General features: G+C 69.5%; 5 protein-coding genes across 14 annotated transcripts; 2 read left to right on the forward strand and 3 right to left on the reverse strand.

Annotated features, from left to right (window-relative positions):
• Positions 1–692: 692 nt before the first annotated feature.
• MFSD3 (major facilitator superfamily domain containing 3) lies at positions 693–2,678 on the forward strand. The gene is made up of 5 exons (XM_025450774.3): positions 693–1,467; positions 1,771–1,918; positions 2,000–2,124; positions 2,192–2,301; positions 2,400–2,678. The coding sequence occupies exons 1-5, from the start codon at positions 783–785 to the stop codon at positions 2,571–2,573; spliced, it is 1,242 nt and encodes a 413-aa protein (XP_025306559.1). The 5' UTR covers positions 693–782; the 3' UTR covers positions 2,574–2,678.
• A 14-nt stretch (positions 2,679–2,692) lies between these two features.
• RECQL4 (RecQ like helicase 4) lies at positions 2,693–8,865 on the reverse strand. 5 transcript variants are annotated; one of them, XM_049093193.1, is made up of 22 exons: positions 8,726–8,861; positions 8,620–8,653; positions 8,210–8,544; positions 7,422–7,999; positions 7,234–7,333; positions 7,018–7,162; positions 6,809–6,919; positions 6,589–6,720; positions 6,412–6,504; positions 6,195–6,331; positions 5,763–5,846; positions 5,508–5,687; positions 5,254–5,433; positions 5,039–5,180; positions 4,696–4,955; positions 4,327–4,603; positions 4,111–4,240; positions 3,860–4,029; positions 3,587–3,767; positions 3,362–3,518; positions 3,136–3,244; positions 2,693–3,030 (listed from the first exon to the last, which is right to left on the reverse strand). In XM_049093193.1, the coding sequence occupies exons 1-22, from the start codon at positions 8,807–8,809 to the stop codon at positions 2,906–2,908; spliced, it is 3,744 nt and encodes a 1,247-aa protein (XP_048949150.1). In that variant the 5' UTR covers positions 8,810–8,861; the 3' UTR covers positions 2,693–2,905. The 5 variants fall into 5 exon arrangements, 4 of the variants coding, with proteins under 4 accessions (XP_048949150.1, XP_048949148.1, XP_048949149.1 ...); XM_049093191.1 differs by having other exon boundaries at positions 6,412–6,720; positions 8,726–8,862; XM_049093192.1 differs by having other exon boundaries at positions 5,508–5,846.
• Positions 8,866–9,355: 490 nt separating this feature from the next.
• Positions 9,356–12,764, forward strand: LRRC14 (leucine rich repeat containing 14). Of its 6 annotated transcripts, none has more exons than XM_025450738.3 (4): positions 9,356–9,540; positions 10,372–10,852; positions 11,007–11,608; positions 11,698–12,764. In XM_025450738.3, exons 2-4 carry the CDS (start codon positions 10,406–10,408, stop codon positions 12,263–12,265), a joined length of 1,617 nt encoding a protein of 538 aa, XP_025306523.3. In that variant the 5' UTR covers positions 9,356–9,540; positions 10,372–10,405; the 3' UTR covers positions 12,266–12,764. The 6 variants fall into 6 exon arrangements, with proteins under 6 accessions (XP_025306523.3, XP_035569626.2, XP_025306527.3 ...); XM_035713733.2 differs by having other exon boundaries at positions 9,403–9,540; positions 10,499–10,852; XM_025450742.3 differs by having other exon boundaries at positions 9,403–9,540; positions 10,632–10,852.
• Positions 12,765–13,044: 280 nt separating this feature from the next.
• On the reverse strand, positions 13,045–17,647 carry LRRC24 (leucine rich repeat containing 24). The gene is made up of 5 exons (XM_025450722.3): positions 17,327–17,647; positions 15,261–15,593; positions 14,871–15,149; positions 14,604–14,772; positions 13,045–14,063 (listed from the first exon to the last, which is right to left on the reverse strand). The coding sequence occupies exons 1-5, from the start codon at positions 17,645–17,647 to the stop codon at positions 13,156–13,158; spliced, it is 2,010 nt and encodes a 669-aa protein (XP_025306507.2). The 3' UTR covers positions 13,045–13,155.
• A 95-nt stretch (positions 17,648–17,742) lies between these two features.
• On the reverse strand, positions 17,743–18,608 carry C13H8orf82 (chromosome 13 C8orf82 homolog). The gene is made up of 3 exons (XM_025450819.3): positions 18,465–18,608; positions 18,311–18,359; positions 17,743–18,188 (listed from the first exon to the last, which is right to left on the reverse strand). The coding sequence occupies exons 1-3, from the start codon at positions 18,606–18,608 to the stop codon at positions 17,743–17,745; spliced, it is 639 nt and encodes a 212-aa protein (XP_025306604.1).
• Positions 18,609–18,749: the final 141 nt, after the last annotated feature.

Genomic DNA, 18,749 nt, shown 5'->3' on the forward strand with positions numbered 1-18,749 from the left:
GGTGGGGGGGCGGGCAGTGGGAGACAGAACAGAGAGGCCCCCGGGCGGGGGGGCGCTGGCAGCCTCAGTGTACCTCCTAAATGGGCAGCTGGCACGCAGCTGCCACCTGAGGCTGCTGGGGGAGCAGCCATGCCAAGAGCGGGGAGGGAGCCACAGGGAGCAAATGGGTCTTGCTTTCTTTGCGTTGGGCTTGAAGCGTGTGACCCCGTAGTGCAGATGCAGCCCTTGCGCTGGAGGAGGGCGGTGGCTCCCACCCTGGGGCACCCAGGGGCGCAGGCCGGGAGAGGGGCGCGTGGGGTGCGGCCGGAGGGGCCGTGGGAGGCCCAGGCTGGGGGGCCGAGCCGCCCTGTCCCTGACGCGGGACGCAGGAGCACCTCCCGTGCGCGGTCGGCCGGCTTGTGGCCGCCGTAGTCCACCTGTTAGGAAGCCTTGTAGGACGACAGGTGGCTTCACTCGCCGCCACTCGGGGCGCCAGGGGTGGGGAGAGCGGCCTGAGGGCTCCGGACGTAGGTCTCGGCCACAGGCCACTCCCTGCTCCCGCGGGGCCCAGAGCCGTGGGGCTGCAGCTCTGGGAGGACCGACCCTCGAGGCCCGGGACGCGGCCAGCGGGGGGCGCCCGAGGGCAGCTGACGCTCTGGCCCGCCCGCCGCTCCGTGGCCGCCGTCTGCGCCTGGGCGCTGCGCTCGCCCGGCCCCGCGCCCTGCGCTGTCGGCGGCGGCGGCTCCCGCGGCCTCGTCCCGCCCGGGCCGGACCCCGGGCAGACCGGGCGGACCGAGCGGGCCATGCGCGGGAAGCTGCTGCCGCTGGCCGGCCTCTACCTGGTGCAAGGCCTGCCCTACGGGCTGCAGTCGGGCCTGCTGCCCGTGCTGCTGCGGGCGCGGGGCCTGTCGCTGACCCGCGTGGCGCTGGCCAAGGTGCTGTACCTGCCCTGGCTGTTGAAGCTCGCGTGGGCCCCCCTGGTGGACACGCGGGGCTCCCTGAGGGCCTGGCTGACGCTCAGCACAGCCGCCCTGGGCCTGGTGTGCGCGTTGCTGGCCGCCCTGCCTCCCGCCGCGGGCCCCGCGGGGCTGCCCGCCACTGTGGCAGGGCTGCTGCTGCTGCTGAACCTCGGGGCAGCTGTGCAGGACGTGGCCCTGGACACGCTGGCCGTGCAGCTCCTGGAGCCCGCTGAGCTGGGGCCTGGGAACACCGTGCAGGTGGTCGCCTACAAGCTAGGGGCCGTGCTGGCAGGAGGGGGCCTGCTGGCCTTCGTTCCCGCGCTCTCCTGGGCCCTGCTCTTCGTGCTCCTGGCTGCTACCTATTGGCTGGCCGCTGCCCTGGTCTGGGCCGCGCCGGCCCTGCGGCAACTGCCCGTGCACCAGCCCCAGCCCTCAGAAGCACCCCTGCGCACCCTGCACATTCTGCAGGACTTGCTGGCCATGCCTGGTACCCTGTGGACAGCAGGCTTTGTGCTCACTTACAAACTGGGTAAGTGAGGCCTTGGCTCAGGCACAGCAGGGATGGGAGCGTGGGGGAGCTCCGGCTGGGTCCCCGGGAGCCCTGGCGCCCACTTGGTGGTCACCTCCTGGGCCTTGGTGCTCACAGCCGAGCCTTGCCCCTTGTCCTTCTGCAGCTGTAGCTGCACGGCTTCCGGGAACTGCAACCACCCCTCGGGTCTCTGGTGCTGCTTCGTGCTGACCCTAAGCTTGGCTGATGCCCCGTCCCAGCTGTCTCCCGGCAGCGAGGCCCCAAGTGGAGGGAGGTGGGGAGCCTTGCTCGTTCTCCCCACAGGTGAGCAGGGCGCCAGCAGCTTGTTCCCGCTCTTCCTGCTGGACCACGGCATCTCCACCCCAGAGCTGGGGCTGTGGAACGGTGTGGGCGCTGTGCTGTGCTCCATTGTGGGCTCATCCCTGGGCGGGGCCCTGCTGTCCTGGCACTGGTGAGCCTGCCCCAGTGAGCCCGCCCCGGCCCCCTGCCCCCACCCTGCCCCTGCTCCCTGACCTGCCCGTGTGCCCCTCAGGCAACCTCTGCCCCTGCTGAGGTCATTGCTCCGGTTCCGTCTTGGCGGCCTGGCCTGCCAGACCGCCCTGCTCTTCCACCTGGACGGCCCAGGGCTCAGGCTGGGCCCCAGCGCAGCCCTGAGAGGTGAGGGGCTGGCCGCGGGAGGGGAGGAGCGTGGCGCCCTGGGCCCCGCTGACGGTGGCCCTCCCAGGGGCAGCCCTGCTGAGCCTGTGTCTGCAGCACTTGCTGGGGGGCCTGGTTACCACCACCACGTTCACCCTGATGATGCGCTGCAGCCAGCTGACACCCAGTGCCCTGCAGGTGAGAGAGGGCATGGCTGGGGCGTCCAGGGGGCTGCGGGGCTGGACCCAGGCAAACCCTCACCTGATCGCACACCTCATCCCCCCCCACCCCTGCAGGCCACGCACTACAGCCTCCTGGCCACTCTGGAGCTGCTGGGAAAGCTGTTTCTGGGCACGCTGGCCGGAGCCCTGGCTGACAGCCTGGGGCTGCATCTCTGCTTCTCCCTCTTCCTCGCCCTCTCAGGCTTGCCCATTCTGTATCTGAGCCTGGCTCCCAGCACCCTGGCCTGAGCTGGGTGGCCAGCCTGCCTAATAAAGCTGAGCGTGCGCCTAGCTGCCTGGGCTGCATGACGGCCAGGGCTGTCCCAACACCGTAGGGGCCGCCTGTTCAGAAAAGAGGGCTCCTAAGAGTGGCTTGAGCATTTTTTATTCTGCATTTTGGGGCATCCTTGCTCCCACACTTCTGGTGGTGGGCCTTGCCCAGGGTCATCAGTCACTGTCGTGGACATCTGTGCCCTTTTCCCCTGACAAAGTCCACACCGGGCTCCCTGCACACTGGCCACGCAGCCCCCAGCGCGTGCCTGTCGTGACACGAGGGAGCAGGGCCCGCCCCAGCAGGGTGGTCAGGGGCCGCACCGCAGGATCTCCTCTGTGGCTATGCGCATCAGGGCCTGGAAGCTGAGGTGCAGGAATCTCCTCCAGAAGCGCCGGTCCCGCCCGTACACCTGTGCCGGGTAGCGGGGGCTTCCTGTGGTGGGAAGGGGTCGCGGCCCTGAGGACTCTGGGCCAGGCCTGGCTCCTAGCCCCACACCTAGCCCCTGCCCGGTCCGAGCCCAGCCTCCCGGGCCCTCACCGATGCCGTGGAAGATACGGGCCACGGCCCTGCCTGAGAACTGCTGGTCTGGCCATGAGGACAGCAGGCGGTGGACGTCCTGGCGAACCTGGTCCTCCCAGTCCTGGATCTATGGGTGGTGGCAGTGGAGCGTGTGAATGTGTGCGCACCCATGCGTGCCCGTGGCCTCCCAACCCTGCTGCGGGCTTGTATTCTCTCCACAATCCCAAGAGGGACTAGCACCCACCTTCTCCTGTCCGGGCTCCAGGCCCTGCTCATCTTCCGAGCCCCCTGGACCCTCCTCCTCCTCCTCCTCGAAGTAGCCGCTGAGTAAAGCCTTGAGCCTGGTGCTGCGTTCCTCATCAGGCTGCTCCAAGCAGGGCCCGCAGCTGGGGAAGGCCACGCTGTGGAGCAGGGTTCCGTTAGAGCGGCTCACTACGCCTGCCCCAGCCCCCGCCCACCCCTCCCCTACCTGAGAAAGGCCTGGAAGGTGCGGCGCAGGCGGGCCAGGGCCTCCTGCTCTCGGGCCTGTATGTGTCCATACAGGAAGTCACAGATCTGGTCCCTCTCATGGGCAGTCAGGTCCCCAGGACTGTGCACACAGAAGGCGAGCTCCCCGAACTCCACCTGCACCCCCGTGCCCCCATGTGCACCTGCCAGAGAGCTCATTAGACACGGGCAAGCAGGTGGCACGCAGGCCTGGGGGCTGGGCAGGGCTGTGGGCTGGGCTGGGGGCAGGGCGCACCTGTCCTGGGCTTCGGGTCCCACTGCAGCTGACGGAGAGCCTGCCGCACGCGGCCCAGCTTCCAGCCCAGCGAGTCAGCCAGGTTAAAGACGTCAAACTCTACAGAAGAGCTTCCCCCATCTGTGGTATCCGCTGGCTGCTGGGCCAGACACACAGCCAGCAGGGGGCACCTGGGCCAGGGGGAGGGACATATGATTAGCAGTTCCAGTCCTGTGTCCCGGGCCCCAGCCGGGGGTGGGACACGTGCTCACCTGCGGGCCAGGGCCTGGAGCTGGGTGGGGCCCCCAGGGCAGTGCAGGCGGCACTGGGCATAGGTGGGTGGCAGCAGCTGCAGCCAGCGCTGCGGGTGTAGCTCCAGGTAGCACAGCAGGGTCTCGATGGCTGCAGGCAGAGCAGGGCTCAGGGGCCGTGGGGACGTGGGGACATGGGCATGAGGGGGGTGCCCACCCCTGCCCCCAGGTCCTCACCCTCCTCAGGCATGTCCAGGGCTTCCACCAGTGCCTGCATGGGCAGTGCCCGCGTGTGGCCTGGGCACCGGGCTGTGCCTTTGCTGTTGGGTTGCTCGGCCTCCGTCGGGGATGGGGCCACAGGCTGCTCTTGACTCCTGGCTCCCTCCTGCTCCGAAGGCCGTGGGGCATGGGTGCAGGTGCAGGGCGGGAATGCGCGCTGGACCAGCTTCTTCATAGTGAGAAAGTCCGTGGCATCAGCGTGCACGTGTCTGCGCAACTCCTGCAGGTCCTGGCTCTGCAAGAGAACGGCCGTGGACACGTGGCTATGGGGTGGGGCGGAGTGGGGTGGGCTGGGCTGGGTGGAGCTTGAGTGGGGCAGGTGAGAACCTGGGGCTGCAGGAAGAGGTGGCAGTGTGCAGGCTGGCCGTCACGTCCGGCCCGGCCCACAGCCTGCACGTAGCTCTCGAAGCTGGCAGGCAGCCCCAGGTGCAACACAGCCCGCACGTCTGGCCGGTCCAGCCCCATCCCGAAAGCCACCGTGGCCACCACCACCCGCAGCCGGCCCTCCATGAAGGCCTGTTGCACGCGCTGCCGCTCCCGCGGACACATGCCGGCGTGGTAGGCCTCGGCGACAGCCTCGGACTGGCCTGCGGGGGAAGACACAGGTGGTTGGCTGGGATGTGAGGGGGGGTGGGCGGGCGGGTGCAGGGCACAGTCCTGCTGACCTCACCTCCAGGCCTGAGGTCCCAGGCCTCACGCAGGCAGGTGCGGAGCAGCGCAGCAACTCGCTCTGTGTCCCCGCGTCTGTGGCAGTAGACGATGACTGAGCTCAGAGCGCGAAAGCGATCACTCTGCAGCAGCGTCACCAAAGCCTAGTGGGGGACAGTGCTCAGGAAGGGGTCATCACAAGGCAGTGCCCCTACCTGGCCCAGGGTGCTCATCTACCTGGTCTGGGTCCCTGTCCCTGGACACAGAGAGGTGCAGGTTGCTGGGGACGGTGGCTGGCCCCCTGAGGACCAGCTCCTCGGCCACACCTAGATGCCGGGCCACATCTCTTGCGGTGCTGCGTGTGGCCGTGGCTGTGAGACCCAGGAAGCAGCGCACGCCCATGTGTTCCCGCAGCACCTGTGTGGGAGCAGTGCCTGTGAAGGGACCCAACCCCCCTCCCTGGCCTGCCCGTGCGCACCTCTGAGGCTCACCTTGCAGACACGCAGGTAGCAGGGCCGGAAGTTGTGGGACCACTGGGAAATGCAATGGGCCTCATCGATGCAGGCGAAGGCGACCGGAGGCAGCTGAGGGAGGTGGCCAGGCATCCCCGCCCCAGCCCCCACCAGCGTCTCGGGTGACAGCACCAGCAGCTGCACCTGGGCCGCGTGAACCTGAAGACGCAAGGTCAGGCGTGTCACCGAGGGCCGGCTGCCCCCCTGCCTGTCCTGCCACGTGAGGCCCCTCACCTTCTGCAGGGCCGACTCGCGCTGCTTCTGGCTCATGCCCGAGTGGATGCAGACCCCCTTCAGGCACGGGGGTAAGCTGGACACCTGTGGGTACAGGGTGACAACCAGATGGCCCTTCCTCACAGGCCCCTCATCTGCTCAGCCTGACAGCTGCTGCCCTCGGCCTTGGGTGCCCCAGGAACAAAAAGCTCAGGTCACGGACCCCATGACTACAGACTCAGGGCCATCGGGGAGCCTTAGTTCAGGAGCCCCGGGAGCAGACGGGCTGCCCCCTCCCCAGGGTCGTTCTCCCTGGGGGAATCCCGCCTGAGCAGCCGTGTCCCAGCTGCCCTCGGGCCACTGCCAGGCCTTGACGCAGCTCTGCGTAGCTCCGGTCGGGCAACAAGCAGCAGCCCCAAAGGATCAGAGGACCCACGGGCAAGGTCTGTGCACCTGGTCGTCCATGAGCGACAGGAGGGGAGAGATGACCAGCGTGAGGCAAGGGCTCCGCCGGGCGTAGAGCAGCGCGGGAAGCTGGTAGCACAGAGACTTGCCAGCACCAGTGGGCAGCACCAACAGCGTGGACATGCCTGGAGGGACCAGGGGTCAGTACTGCTGCTCTGTGGCCAGGCCCTGACCTCGCCTTGTCCCCCGGGGCAGCCGAGCTCACCAGAGAGGACGCGCATGACCACCTGTTCCTGCCTGGGGCGGAAGGCCCGGTGCCCCAGCTGCTCTAGGGCCTGGAACACCTCAGCTGGGGTCTCTGTGGACACAGGTGTTGGCCAGCACGGCTCCAAGTGGTCCCCACCCCCCAGCGAAGGCTCTGGGCAGCCAGGCTCCTGCTCACCTGCCACCTGCCCCGAGGGCCCTGGTGGGTAGAGTGGTGGCACAGTGGGGGGTGGGCAGGGGGCCTGCAGCACCGGCCGCTCCGTGGTCACCAACCGCTCAGGCCCAGCGGGCTCCGTGTCTTCCTCACTCACTGGGAACAGACAGGGGAAGGTGGTGTGGGAGCTCCAGGCTCAGATGAGCCGGGCGGGCCGCAGCCTGCCCTCCGCCCCCTCATTCACCAGGGAGCCGGCAGCTGGTGGTGCCCGTCCTCCGGGGGCCCTCCTCTGGGGTGAGCTGGGGCTGCACCTCCTCTTCCTTCTCGCTGCTCGTCTGGGGGCCCCAGGTAGGCTCTGTGTCAGATACAAGGAGCTTAACTTGAGCTACAATTGCCCCCCTCCCCCCACCGGAGTACAACTCTTCTCTAAACAGGGTTAGCGTGACCTCTCACCTGGAATGGAGACTTCACTTGGCTGGGGGCACTGGGATGACCAGTGGCCGAGCTGCCCACATCGGAAGCAAGAATCGTCGGCTGTGGCTCGGGCTTGGCTGCCTCCAAAATGCTCCCCCTTCTTCCGCCACTTCTGCTTCCACATCTGAGGGCCACAAAGGAACGTCACAAGGCGAAAGGCGACAGGGATGAAGGGAGCGCCTGCCACTACCTCACCTGCTTGCGGAGGAGCCTGCCGCGTCGTGCTGGGCCTCGCACGTAGCGTTTCTGCTTCAGGTTGAGCCGAACGTAATTACCTTGGTCCCGCACAGCTGAGCTAGAAAGGATGTATGAGCGGGTCGTACCCAAAGCCTGCCCCTACCTCGGTTCACGGTGACCCCACTGGGAGGCTGAAGCTGTGGTACCTTGTGGCTGTGGGACCACTGGCAGGCTGTACCCTCAGGGGTTCTCCCGGACAGTCTTCTGCAGGTCCCACAGCCCCGGCTTCCTCAGGCGGGGGTCCCGCTTGGCCGCTATCCTGCTGTGCCTGTGCAGGACCCCCTCCTGTTTCCTTAGTCCGTCTTCGCTTCTTGCCTTGACTGTTGCCAGCTTCGGGGCTCCCTGCACCAACTGCAGCTCTCTGCAGGGCTCGACCCTCGGGGCCAGGGCTGGCTCCAAGGACCGACGGGACCCCCGAAGTCAGAGGCTGTGACTCCTCTACACCCAGGCTGGGCTGGCAGGCCGCGGAAGCCCGCAAGCAATCTGAAGCTGCACTGTGACAGCGCTCTAGCCAGCCTGGGTCTAGGGAGCTCAGCCGTAGGCTCAGGGATGCCTGCAGCTGCTGAAGGCGGCCTGGTCTCGGCTGGGGCCCAGGAAGCTGGAGCAGCTCCTCGCTGACTTCTGCAGAGACGGGGGCAGCCCCTGCATCTGGTGGTCCCGGGAAGGGCATCTCGGACGAGAGTCTCCGTGGAGGCCGGGGTATACCGCCCAGGGCTGGCCCGGCCTGAGGGGGGAAGCACAGACCAGGAAGGAGGCTCGGGTGCGGGCTGCTGCAGCCTCCGAAACCCGCTGGAGCGGCCGCCCTGGGACAGGGGCGGGGGAGGAGCCCGAGGTCGGCTTCGAGGGTCTCGGGTCGCCCCGCTCCCCGCTGGAAGGGCACGTGTGCGGGCAGGTTGGGGAGAAAGGCTGCGGGGTGGCCGCCCTGGACCCTCACCTGGCGCGTGGCTCTCAGGTTGGCCTTAAGCCTCGCCCCGTAGTCGGCCGCGGCCCCCGCAGAGCCTGGCGCAGAGCCGGCGGCGTGAGGCCTCCGCGTCGCTGCCCGACTCAGGTGCGGCCCCCAGCAGCTGGGCTCCTGCATCTGCGGGGAGACACGGCGGGCGTCCGAGCCCCCCCCCGGCCCCAGGTCGTGCCCCGGAGAGGCTGGCGGGCCGGCGACCCCAGGCCTCGGTACCTCCTCCGCCGTCGGCCGCGGCTGCTTGGGGCTGCGGGGTCCCGCGCCGCCGGTCCGGCCCAGGGCCCTCCTCAGCGCGCGGTACTCCCGGTAGAGCGCTGCGGGTGCGGCCAGGAGTCAGCGGGGCCGCCGGGCTCCGCCGCCACCCCCCCCCCCCCGCCCCGCGCGCTCACCGCGGGTCTCCTCCGGCGCCGCCAGCACGTCCTCCTGCGGAGGGAGCCCGTCAGCTCTCAGCCGCCCGCCCCTGGCCCGGCCCGCCCGCCCCTGGCCCGCCCGCACCTGGCCCGGCCGCCGCCCGCGCTGCCGCCGGAACGCGCGCTCCCAGGCCTGCAGCCGCCCGCGCACGTCCCGCAACCGCTCCATGGCGCCGCACGCCGGCCCGGTCCCGCGAACCTCCCGCCGCCGCGGCCGCCGGCCAATGGGGGCGCCGGGCAGGGCGGGAGGCGGGGCGGCTCGGCCGCGGCGGCGGGACAGCCAATCCGCGGCGCCCGGGGGCGCGGCCAATGGGGGACGGCCACGTCATCCCGGCGCGCGGAGGCGGTGGCGGGGCGCGGCGGACGGCGAGGCGGGGCCCGCGGCGGTGGCGGCAGTGGCGGAGCCGGTGAGCGCGGGCCGCGGGCCGGGGACGGCGCGGGCGCTGGGGGCGGCGCCGCCCGGGAGGCGGGGGCGGGAGCCGGCGTAGGGAGGGCCTGCAGCCGCGGGGGTGGCGCTCCGGCTCCGCGGGGTCGCGGCACGTCCGGGAGGCGGAGGGCGTCGTGTGGAGGGTCCCCCGCGGCTCGGGGCGGAGGCCGCGGGGAGCGGGGCGGGGGCGGCCCCGCGGGGGCTCCTCCCACGGCGACCACACTGGCTGCTCTCGCTTCCTCTCGTGACAGGTGCTCGGTGGGGCTGTCCTGTCGCGGCGAGGTATGAGTCGTCCTCGCGAGATTTGCCTGCAGGCCGAGCAGGGCCGGGGCGGCGGCCGGGGCTTCTCCGGACCCCGGGCCCGGAGGACCTCCATCGTGCCGTAGGCCGGGGAGCGGGGCCTGTGCGGCGGGGCCTGTGCGGCCGGAGCTCCCCTGCCCCGAGCGCATCGCGGGGGCCGTGACCTTGGCGTGGTAAGGCTTAGGTCTTAGTGCTCTGACGTGCTTGCAGGGGTGTGGCTGGGAAGCAGTTTGAGGATGAGGAGGATGCGGTGTTTGGCCCACAGTAAGTCCGCTGGAGTCAGGAGCGCAGCTGATGGCCAAGTGCCCGTCACCGCGGGCGCTTCCCGGGGCCCCAGCTCTGCGCTGCCTCCCCTCCTCTGAGCCTTTCCCTGCCTGGGGCCTCCTGAATCACGTGGTCGTCGAGGGGAAAGGGGGTGTTCAGACAGGTGGCCAGGACTTTGGTGGCTGGGGTTTGCTTCCTGTGAATCTGCGGGGATCCCCGTGCCTGGCAGTACTGCCGGCCGCAGGTAGGGCCGGAGGATCAGGCCTGTGTGGACCCCGTGTTCCCGCCCTCGGGCCTCTCTGTCTCTGCTGGTATCTCTGGTGCAGTGGTTGCCTGGGTTCTTGAGGACCACCTGCAGGAGCTGGGGGAGGGGGGCAGGGGCGGTACACAACTAGTGATGCAGTTTCCAGCCCCTTAGGAGTGTCCTACCTCCTCCAGCGCTTGGGGGTGTGGGAAGGACCGAGCTCTATTCTACCTTTGAGGAAGAGACGGTCTCTGATAAGCAGCTTTGTGATTTGGGAGGCCTCACGTACAGGCTGTGCGCAGGGAGGCCCCGCAGAGCAATAGCCATCAAAAGCACATCCAGGCAAGCTGGTCGTATGTGATGCTGGGCTGTTTGAGGGCTCTGTTTCCCTGAGGAGGCCCCGTGTGGCTGGAGGGAGGGAACTGGGGGGTGGCCTCGTTCCTGTTTCCACTGAGACCGTTGCTAGGCAATTAACGCTTGCTCTTCGGTGCCACAGTCCTTCACTGAGTGCCAGCTCCGTGCCCGGTCCCATGCTGGGCTTTCTCACCACCAGTGATGGAGAAGGCTGTGGCCCGGTGGTGGCCTGGGGTCTGTCCTCCCTGCTGAAGGGCCCTTCCCTGCAGGTGGCTTCCTGCCTGGCCCAGCGCCATGCACACGCTTGTGTTCCTGAGCACGCGGCAGGTGCTCCAGTGCCAGCCAGCGGCCTGCCAGGCCCTGCCCCTGCTGCCTCGAGAGCTCTTCCCCCTGCTGTTCAAGGTGGCCTTCATGGACAAGAAGACTGTTGTGCTTCGCGAGCTGGTGCACACATGGCCTTTCCCGCTGCTCAGCTTCCAGCAGCTGTTGCAGGAATGTGCCCACTGCAGTCGGGCCTTGCTGCAGGAGCGCCCCAGCACAGAGAGCATGCAGGCTGTAATCCTGGGGCTGACAGCCCGGCTCCACACCCCGGAGACCGAGGCTGGCACACAGCCTCTCTGCAGGTATGGGTTCATCTGGGGGGCCCTCAGGCCTGGGGGGTGGAGAGGGTCCCCCATGAGGTTCCAGGCCAGTGCAAGAGCTCAGGGTGGAAACAGGCCTGTTGTTTCTGTCTCAGGGTGGCTGGGAGTGGGTGTGGGCTCTTGTCTCCTGCTTCAGCCTACTCGTGCTCCCAGGAAGCATGCCCTGCGAGTGCTGGACATGACAGGCCTTCTGGACGACGGTGTGGAGCAGGACCCCGGCACCATGAGCATGTGGGACTGCACAGCGGCAGTGGCCCGCACCTGTATAGCACAGCAGCAAGGCGGGACTGCGGAGCCTGGGCTGGCCCCTGTTCCTGTGGAGGTTCGTGTGGACCTGCGGGTGAACCGGGCCTCTTACGCGTTCTTGCGGGAGGCACTCCGCAGCAGCGTAGGCAGTCCCCTGCGGCTCTGCTGCCGGGATCTGCGGGCCGAGGACTTGCCCATGCGCAACACTGTGGCTTTGCTGCAGCTGCTGGATGCGGGCTGCTTGCGCCGCGTGGACCTGCGCTTTAACAACTTGGGTCTACGTGGCCTGTCTGTTATCATCCCACATGTGGCCCGCTTCCAGCACCTGGCCAGCCTGCGGCTGCACTATGTGCACGGGGACTCCAGGCAGCCTTCTGTGGATGGTGAGGACAACTTCCGTTACTTCCTGGCCCAGATGGGCCGCTTCACTTGTCTGCGGGAGCTCAGCATGGGCTCCTCTCTCCTCTCGGGTCGGTTGGACCAGCTGCTCAGGTGAGCAAGCCCCACTGCTACCCTGCTCCTCCTCCCCCTGAGATCCTCCCCTGGCCCTGCCTGTTTGTGACCGCACATGTCCCCTGTAGTACCCTGCAGAGCCCCCTGGAGAGCCTGGAGCTGGCCTTCTGTGCCCTGCTGCCTGAGGATCTGCGCTTTCTGGCCCAGAGCCCCCACGCTGTCCGTCTCAAGAAGTTGGACCTCAGTGGCAATGACCTGTCTGGCAGCCAACTAGAGCCCTTCCAGGTTCTACTGCAGGCGGCAGCAGCCACACTGTTGCACCTCGAGCTAACTGAGTGCCAGCTCGCGGATACCCAGCTGCTGGCCACACTCCCTGTGCTGACGCGCTGCACCAGCCTCCGCTACCTCGGCCTCTATGGCAACCCGCTGTCCATGGCGGGCCTCAAGGAGCTCCTACGAGATTCAGTGGTGCAGGCTGAGCTACGCACGGTAGTGCACCCCTTCCCCGTGGACTGTTATGAGGGCCTGCCCTGGCCACCGCCTGCTTCTGTTCTGCTGGAGGCTTCCATCAATGAGGAGAAGTTTGCTCGTGTGGAGGCCGAGTTGCACCAGCTGCTACTAGCCTCAGGTCGTGCTCATGTGCTCTGGACCACAGACATTTATGGGCGCCTGGCTGCAGACTATTTCAGCCTATGATCTCCAGGCTGTCCCGGTGTTCAGGGCTACTGGAGATCCTTCCCTGCCTTAGGCAGACAGAGCCTTCACTGGGATCCTGGCCTGACCCAGAGGCGCTGGGCTCGGGTTTCCTTGCTCCTGGGCACTTTGAGCCTTCCTAAGCTTCCTGCACCGCTGTACCCATTCCCCTGACTGACTGTGGGCTTCAGGGCTGGATTCCAGGCCTGCGGGCCAGGTTTGATCATGGTGCACTTGGCTGCCCTCTGGGGTTCTGATCCTTCTGGAATGTTTGTAGGGTCCCAACTGCAAGCCAGCCGAGAGAGAGTGTTCTCTAGGCCCGTCCCAGGAGAGCTGCGTGCTCCGGGTTTAAGGTTGGAACAGGAACCTGCTTCAAGGAGAACTGGGTCTCCATGCACTGGGGCTTTTCATGGTCCTGCCTGCCCCAGCACCCAGGCCACCTGTGGGCTTTGGAGCCAGAAGGGGTCGTTAAGGTAGAAACGTGCAGTGTGTTTGGAACTTACATTTGTGGTGGTTTTTTATGTCCTCACCGGTTAGAATGACTGGTCACTATCTCTGCTGTCCCTGGCCCCCTTCCCCCGGCTTCCCACCGGCCCCACAGCCCGTCCGGGCGCCTGCACCGCCCACCCTGGGGATGCCCCGTCGGGCTGGCGGCCCGGAGGAGAGGGCGGCCTCCAGCAGGGGTGCAGGGAGCCGCCTCGGCCCCGCAGAGCTGGGGTCCGCAGGTGCCCGCGCCGCGCCCTCGGGGCCCCAAACCCCACACAGGCTCGCCGCACACTGCGCAGCTTCGACCCTTTACTGAGCGCGCCGGAGCATGCGCGGGCCGAGCCCGCCGGCCGGCCAATCCGCGCGGCCCACGTCATCAGCCCGCGCCCGCCCCTCGGCCCGGCCGCTCAGCAGTGGATCTCGTAGGCTGCGGGCGGCTGCAGCAGGAGCCCGGGCCCCGCACCGTCGGCCGCCTCCGTCGGGACGTCAGCGAAGAGCGGCTTGGAGCGGTCGATGACGAACATCTCGTGGCCTCGCTCGTCGCGGAGCTCCTCGAGCTGCGCGAAGGTGCACGGCCCGTCCGAGTAGTCGTTGACGAAGAGCGCGCCCTCGCCCGGCGGTCCCGGCGCCTTTTTCCGCTTGCGGCGCCGGCGGCAGATCATGGCGGCCAGCAGCAGCGCCGTGAGCGCCAGCAGCGCGATGGCGGCCGCCACGGCCGTCTGCGTGGCCAGGCCCAGGGCGCGGAAGGCCATGCTGCCCGCCTCCTGCAGCGGCTCGTGGCTGACGGGCCCGGCGGGCGGGGGCGGCGGCGGCGCGGGCTGCGGCGGCTGCGGCCGGGACAGGTTGACCAGGAGCTGGAAGGGCACGCGGGCGGCGCCGCCGGCGTTGGAGGCCTCGCACTCGTACTTGCCGGCATGGGCCAGAGTGATGTTGCTAAGGAACAGCATGCCGCTGCCCGTGTCGGGGCCGCCGGGGCGCGGCGCCCCGCCCTCCGCCTGCGCCTGCGCCCGCGGCTGCCCGTCGCGCGGCTGCGCCACCTTTCTCCAGGTGACCAGGGGCTGCGGGTAGCCCGAAGCCTGGCAGGCCACCCGCAGGTCCTCGCCCAGGTTGGCCGTCACCTCGAGCGGCTCCACGTGCACCGAGGGCGGGATGCAAATGAGGCTGCTGCCGGAAACGTCCAGGAGGCTCTGCAGCGCCAGGCGTGGGGGCTCGGCGCACACGATCTTCTTGTCCCTGGAGCTGAGCAGCCGCTGGCCGCCCTCCTTAATCCAGGCTCCCAGCCAGTGCAGGGCGCAGTCGCAGCGCCAAGGGTTCTCTGCGGGCAGAGCAGGGGCGCTGGCTCCTGGGAGCAGGCTCTCCCCTCCCCTGTGGCTGCGCGGCCCCGCCCCGCCCCGCCCGCTCATCTCTCAGCCTCTGCTGCTCTGAAGTCTCTGCCTGGAACCAATCCCATCATCGGGGCGGAAGCGTCGGCGCCCGCACGCACGGGCCGCAGCACTAAACCCCGCGGTCCGTCAGCCGCATCCTCAGGCGCTAAGTCCTGGAAACGCCGGCCCGGGCCGTCCATGCAGGTGCTGCCTGCCTGCCTGCGCTGGTGGCCCCAAGGCCGGCCAGCCCCTCGCCTCTGCCCGGGACTCCGAGCCTCTCCGACCGCCGTGCGCAAGCTCCCCGAGCCGCGCCTGCCCCAGCGCCGCGCTCCCGTCAGCCTTCGTGGCGGCTGCGGGCGGGGCCCAGGCCCCAGGAGGGTCGGACGGTCTGCAGTTGGGAGCCCCTGCGGCCCGACCCGGCTGCCCCCGGGCCTGTTGCTACTGACCTGCCTGCGCCCGGAATATGCCCCGCACGAGACCCCCGGGGGTACCTGTGAGGCGCAGGACCTGCAGGCTGGCCAGGGGCCGGAGGGCCTCGCGGCTGAGGGTGCCCAGGTGGTTTCTGCTGAGGTCCAGCAGCGCCAGTGAGGAGAGCCCCGCCAGGGCCTGGTCCTCCAGCAGCTCAATGCTGTTGTCCTGCAGGTGCAGCTCCTGCAGTCGCTGAAGGGACAGCGAGGCATCAGGGAAGGGGCCCCAGGGGACAGGCGCAGGCCCGGGCAGGCCCCTCCGGCGCCCGCCGTCCCGCCCGCGCCCCTCACCGGCAGGTGCAGGAAGGTGAAGTCCAGCAGCTGCCCCAGCTGGTTACCCGCCAGGTAGAGCGCGCGCAGCTGAGCCAGGCCTGCGAAGGCGCCGACTCGCAGGCCGCGCAGCCGGTTCCCGGTGAGCGCCAGTTCCAGCAGGCATGACTGCGCGCGGAAGGCGCCAGGCTCCAGGGCGCGCAGGCTGTTGTTGTGTAGGTAGAGGCGGCGCAGGGCGGCGAGAGGCGCCAGGATGCCTGGGTCCAGGCGCGCGATGCTGTTGTCCTGCAGGAACAGCGTCTGCGGGCCGGAGGGAGGTCGGGGACTGTTCACGCCGCGGAGGCGGCTCCCTCCTCCACCGGGCGCCCACACGCCCCTCCCTCCGGGCCGCGGGCCCCACGCGGTGCCCACCTGCGTCCCGGGTGGGATTCCGGGCGGGACGCCGCGCAGCCGCAGGGCGCCGCACTCCACCGTGGCGCTGTAGCAGCGGCAGGCGGCCGGGCAGCCGGCAGCGCGGGGCGGGCAGCCGGGGAGCCACAGCAGCCACAGCAGCAGCAGCGTGGGCGCCCCCGGGGCCATCTCCCACGGGACCGGCGGCCGACCGCGAAGCTGAGGCCTCCAGCGGGGCCTCCGAATAGTCCAGCCCGGATGGGATGTGCCTCCTGAAACACAGGTCGGTGTGCCGGCCCCTGACACTTGAGAACCAGAGAACGTGGATGGAGGCCCGCACCCCGGGTGCAATATCTGAAAGGTCATAAGTCAGTTCAAGCAACTGATTAAAAAAACAAAAAACTTTACCAGAACAGCCCTGACATCTGGGGCATAGGCTTCCACGGCAGTTCCCGCTGTTCCCAGTGGTAGGCCCCACCCTGCCTGAGCCCCCTCTCCCAGCTCTCCTCCTAAGGGGCTTCCTGCCCAGCAGTACCGAGCTCAGGCTTCCCTGCGCTCTAGCCGCTGCTTGCCTGGGGTGTGGGCTTGGGGACATGATGGTGGGAGGCCCCGGGCCCAGGTAGCCAAGCCCAGGCTGGAAGGGGGACAGGCTCTGGGAAGGCGATTTCCCTTGTCCAGGCGGGCTCTCCTCTGGAACTTCCAAAAGCCGAGTCCAGAGCATGAGGCTTGTGCCCTCAAGACAAGGCCCAGTGTCCTTGTGTGACCCCTCATGAAGTCCAGTCCTGTCCCTGGAACCCATTCTGTGGTCCCCATCCCGGGAGCCAACCACCACAGTAAAATGCGAGCACAGTTTTGTGCAGCCCCTGCCCCCGGCGGCTGAGGGTGGGTCTCGGAGCTTGCTAGAGTGGGGGCACGTGGCACACGACAAGACCCTCAGTTGAGGAGCCATGTCCTCCTCCCTGCTGGCTCCCGGGAAGGTGCTTCTCTTTTTTGGGCCGTGGAACAGCTGGGTTGTGAGGATGGGCCTTGGGCCACCAACCGGTTTTGTAGGGCCATTTCCCACACGGCTCTGGGAGCAGCGAGCTGAATTGTGAAGGGACGCCTAGTGTCGGGGGCTTATGCTCACACGCCTGTGGTCCTGGCGAGCGGAACGCCCGGGTCTAGGTCCAGGCACAGGAAGTCCAGTGCTAAAGGTGGGGCCCGGGCTGAGAAGCCAGCTAGTCTGGAGCAGGGGCAGCAAACCGGGGTGTGCTGTTGTCCTGCCTGCAGCCCGCCCTCAAATGGTCCCCGCTCAAAACCTGCCCATTGACCCTGCCGGCAGGAGTGAGTCCTGTGGAAAGGCACCAGGTGGCCTTGGTGTCTGTTCAAATCGCGCTCTAAATTGTAACTCACGTAATTATTTAAAGTCACTAGAAATGAAGTGCGCACAGCAAAAGTTTTAATGCAATAGCTTTGGCTCAAGCAGGGCAGTTCCCGGGTGTCTGAGGGTGTGTGTGGACCCCAAGGACGGGAAGGCATCCTCGGGCTCCTGGGACCCGCTCCCCTGAGCCAAAGGCTTGCCGGGGCTTTGCCCCCTCTGCCTCCGGCAGCAAGCCCTCAAGCAGAGGAGCTTCGCGGCTTCCTCCTTAGGATTCCGGGCACTGCTGCTCCCAGGGACGGCCCTGCGCGCTGACTGGGACACAGGGGCCCGAGCAGGGAGAGGGCCGGGACCGGGTCCGGGGCGGGAAGGGGTGGGCAGGCCAGCCCCGAAATCCTTTTACCCGGCGGGCGGCCCTATAATCGGCTGGGCAGGGGGCGGGGCGTCACGCACTGGATTCAGCGACAGCTGTCACCGACTCCAGCGCGCCATCTGTGCGGAGACCAGAGGGCCGAGGAAGCCCCGCGACCCCCTGGGGCGGAGCCCGAGCCGCGGGCCTCGATTTCCTCGCGGTGTCACCTGCTCCCCCTCCAGCGCGGGTCTGTCCCAGGGCAGGGCAGGGCGTAGCCCCTGCCAGTTCGCCTCCCCCTCTCGGTGCGCGCGGGGCAGGGCCGGCCCGGCCGCGATCCCGCCCCCACGCCCGCTGACCTGGGATCGGGCGCCCGCTCACCTGACGCTCCCGCGGCGCGGCTCCCCCGCCGAGCCCACGGCGCTCCGGCCCCACTAGCAGCGCCGGGCGGGGGAGGGGCGGGCGCCGCTCGCGCACGCGCACTGGAGCCCCCCCCCCCCCCGCGCTCCTCCGGCCCGGCGTCCGCGGCGTCGCCGGCGAGCGAGGCCTGAACCGGTGGCCGCCCGAGGCCCGAGGCGAGCGGAGGGAGCGGAAGGGGCCGCGACTCCGCCCCTCCTCGCGGTCGCGGCCCCGGACGCGGCAGCACCTCGGACAGCGCCAGGCGGACAGGTGCCGCGGTGCACCTCTGCCGCGCACGCGCATTCGGCCGGCGCGCTCTCCGGGTGCGCGTGCGCAGCGGAGCGCGGCCGGGCCGGAGGGTGGGGGGAGTGGGGGGGGTGGGGGCGGCTCGGGGCGGCTCAGGGCGGCGCGGCGGGCAGCAGCAGCGGGGCCAGGTCCATGGTGAGGGCGAGGCGGCGGCCCTGCCAGCGCACGTGCGAGGGCATCGCGGCCGCGCCGGGCGGGTACTCGAAGCAGGTGCTCAGCTCGAAGGCCAGGGCGGAGCGCACCAGGCCCACGCCGCCCGCACGCTCGGGCGCCGGGTGGTAGAGGCGGCCGTTGGCGGCCAGGGGCAGCAGGCGCGCGGGCTCGAAGGGCACGGCCAGGGCGTCCCCGCCGCCGCAGTAGGACAGCCGCGGGGGCCCGGGGCCCGAGGCCAGCAGGTGCGTGAAGACCACCGGCCGGTCCTCGCAGCGCAGGAAGTTGCGCTCCCGGCCGCAGGGCGAGAGGAAGGGGAAGGAGGCCTCGTAGCGGCCGCTGCGGTTGGGTCTCAGGCGGGAGAAGAAGGTGACCAGGAACTGTGGGTCTGGAGGGGAAGGACGCGGTTGCTGCGCGCGGCCGCGGGGCCCCTCCCCTGCCCGGCTCGCCCTGCGCGGCCCCGGGCGCTGCCGCAGGGGCGCGGGCGGGGGGGGGCGGCTGCAGCCGTACCTTTGAAGCAGGTGGTGAAGTTCTTCATTTTGGAGTCGTCCAGGAAAAGCTGCGGACGGGGACGGCCGTGAGTGCGCCCAGGCCGGGGGGTGGCCTCCCCCCGCGGAGCCCCGGCCCGCCCCCGCCCGCCCAAGCGGCCCCGCCGCACGCCCACCTGGCCCTGGTGGTCCACGTAGTAGAAGTACTCCCGCGTCCGGGGCTCCGGGGCCTGGCCCTGCGCGTACGGCACGTCCCCGCCCCCGCCGCAGGCCCGGGCCCCCGGGGGTCGCGTCCGGAGCGCCCCGCACGCCCGCCACATCTCCTCCCGCGCCGGAAGCGGCGGCCCGGGACGCGGGGCGGGCGCTGCGTGGCCACGCCCCCCGGCGGCCGGGCTCGGGGTCACGCCCCGCCCCCCGGAAGCCCGCGCGCCGCTGGGGTCCGCACAACAGCACACGCAGCC

The sequence above is a fragment of the Canis lupus genome, chromosome 13, assembly GCF_003254725.2.
Source record: "Canis lupus dingo isolate Sandy chromosome 13, ASM325472v2, whole genome shotgun sequence".
NCBI lineage: Eukaryota > Metazoa > Chordata > Mammalia > Carnivora > Canidae > Canis > Canis lupus.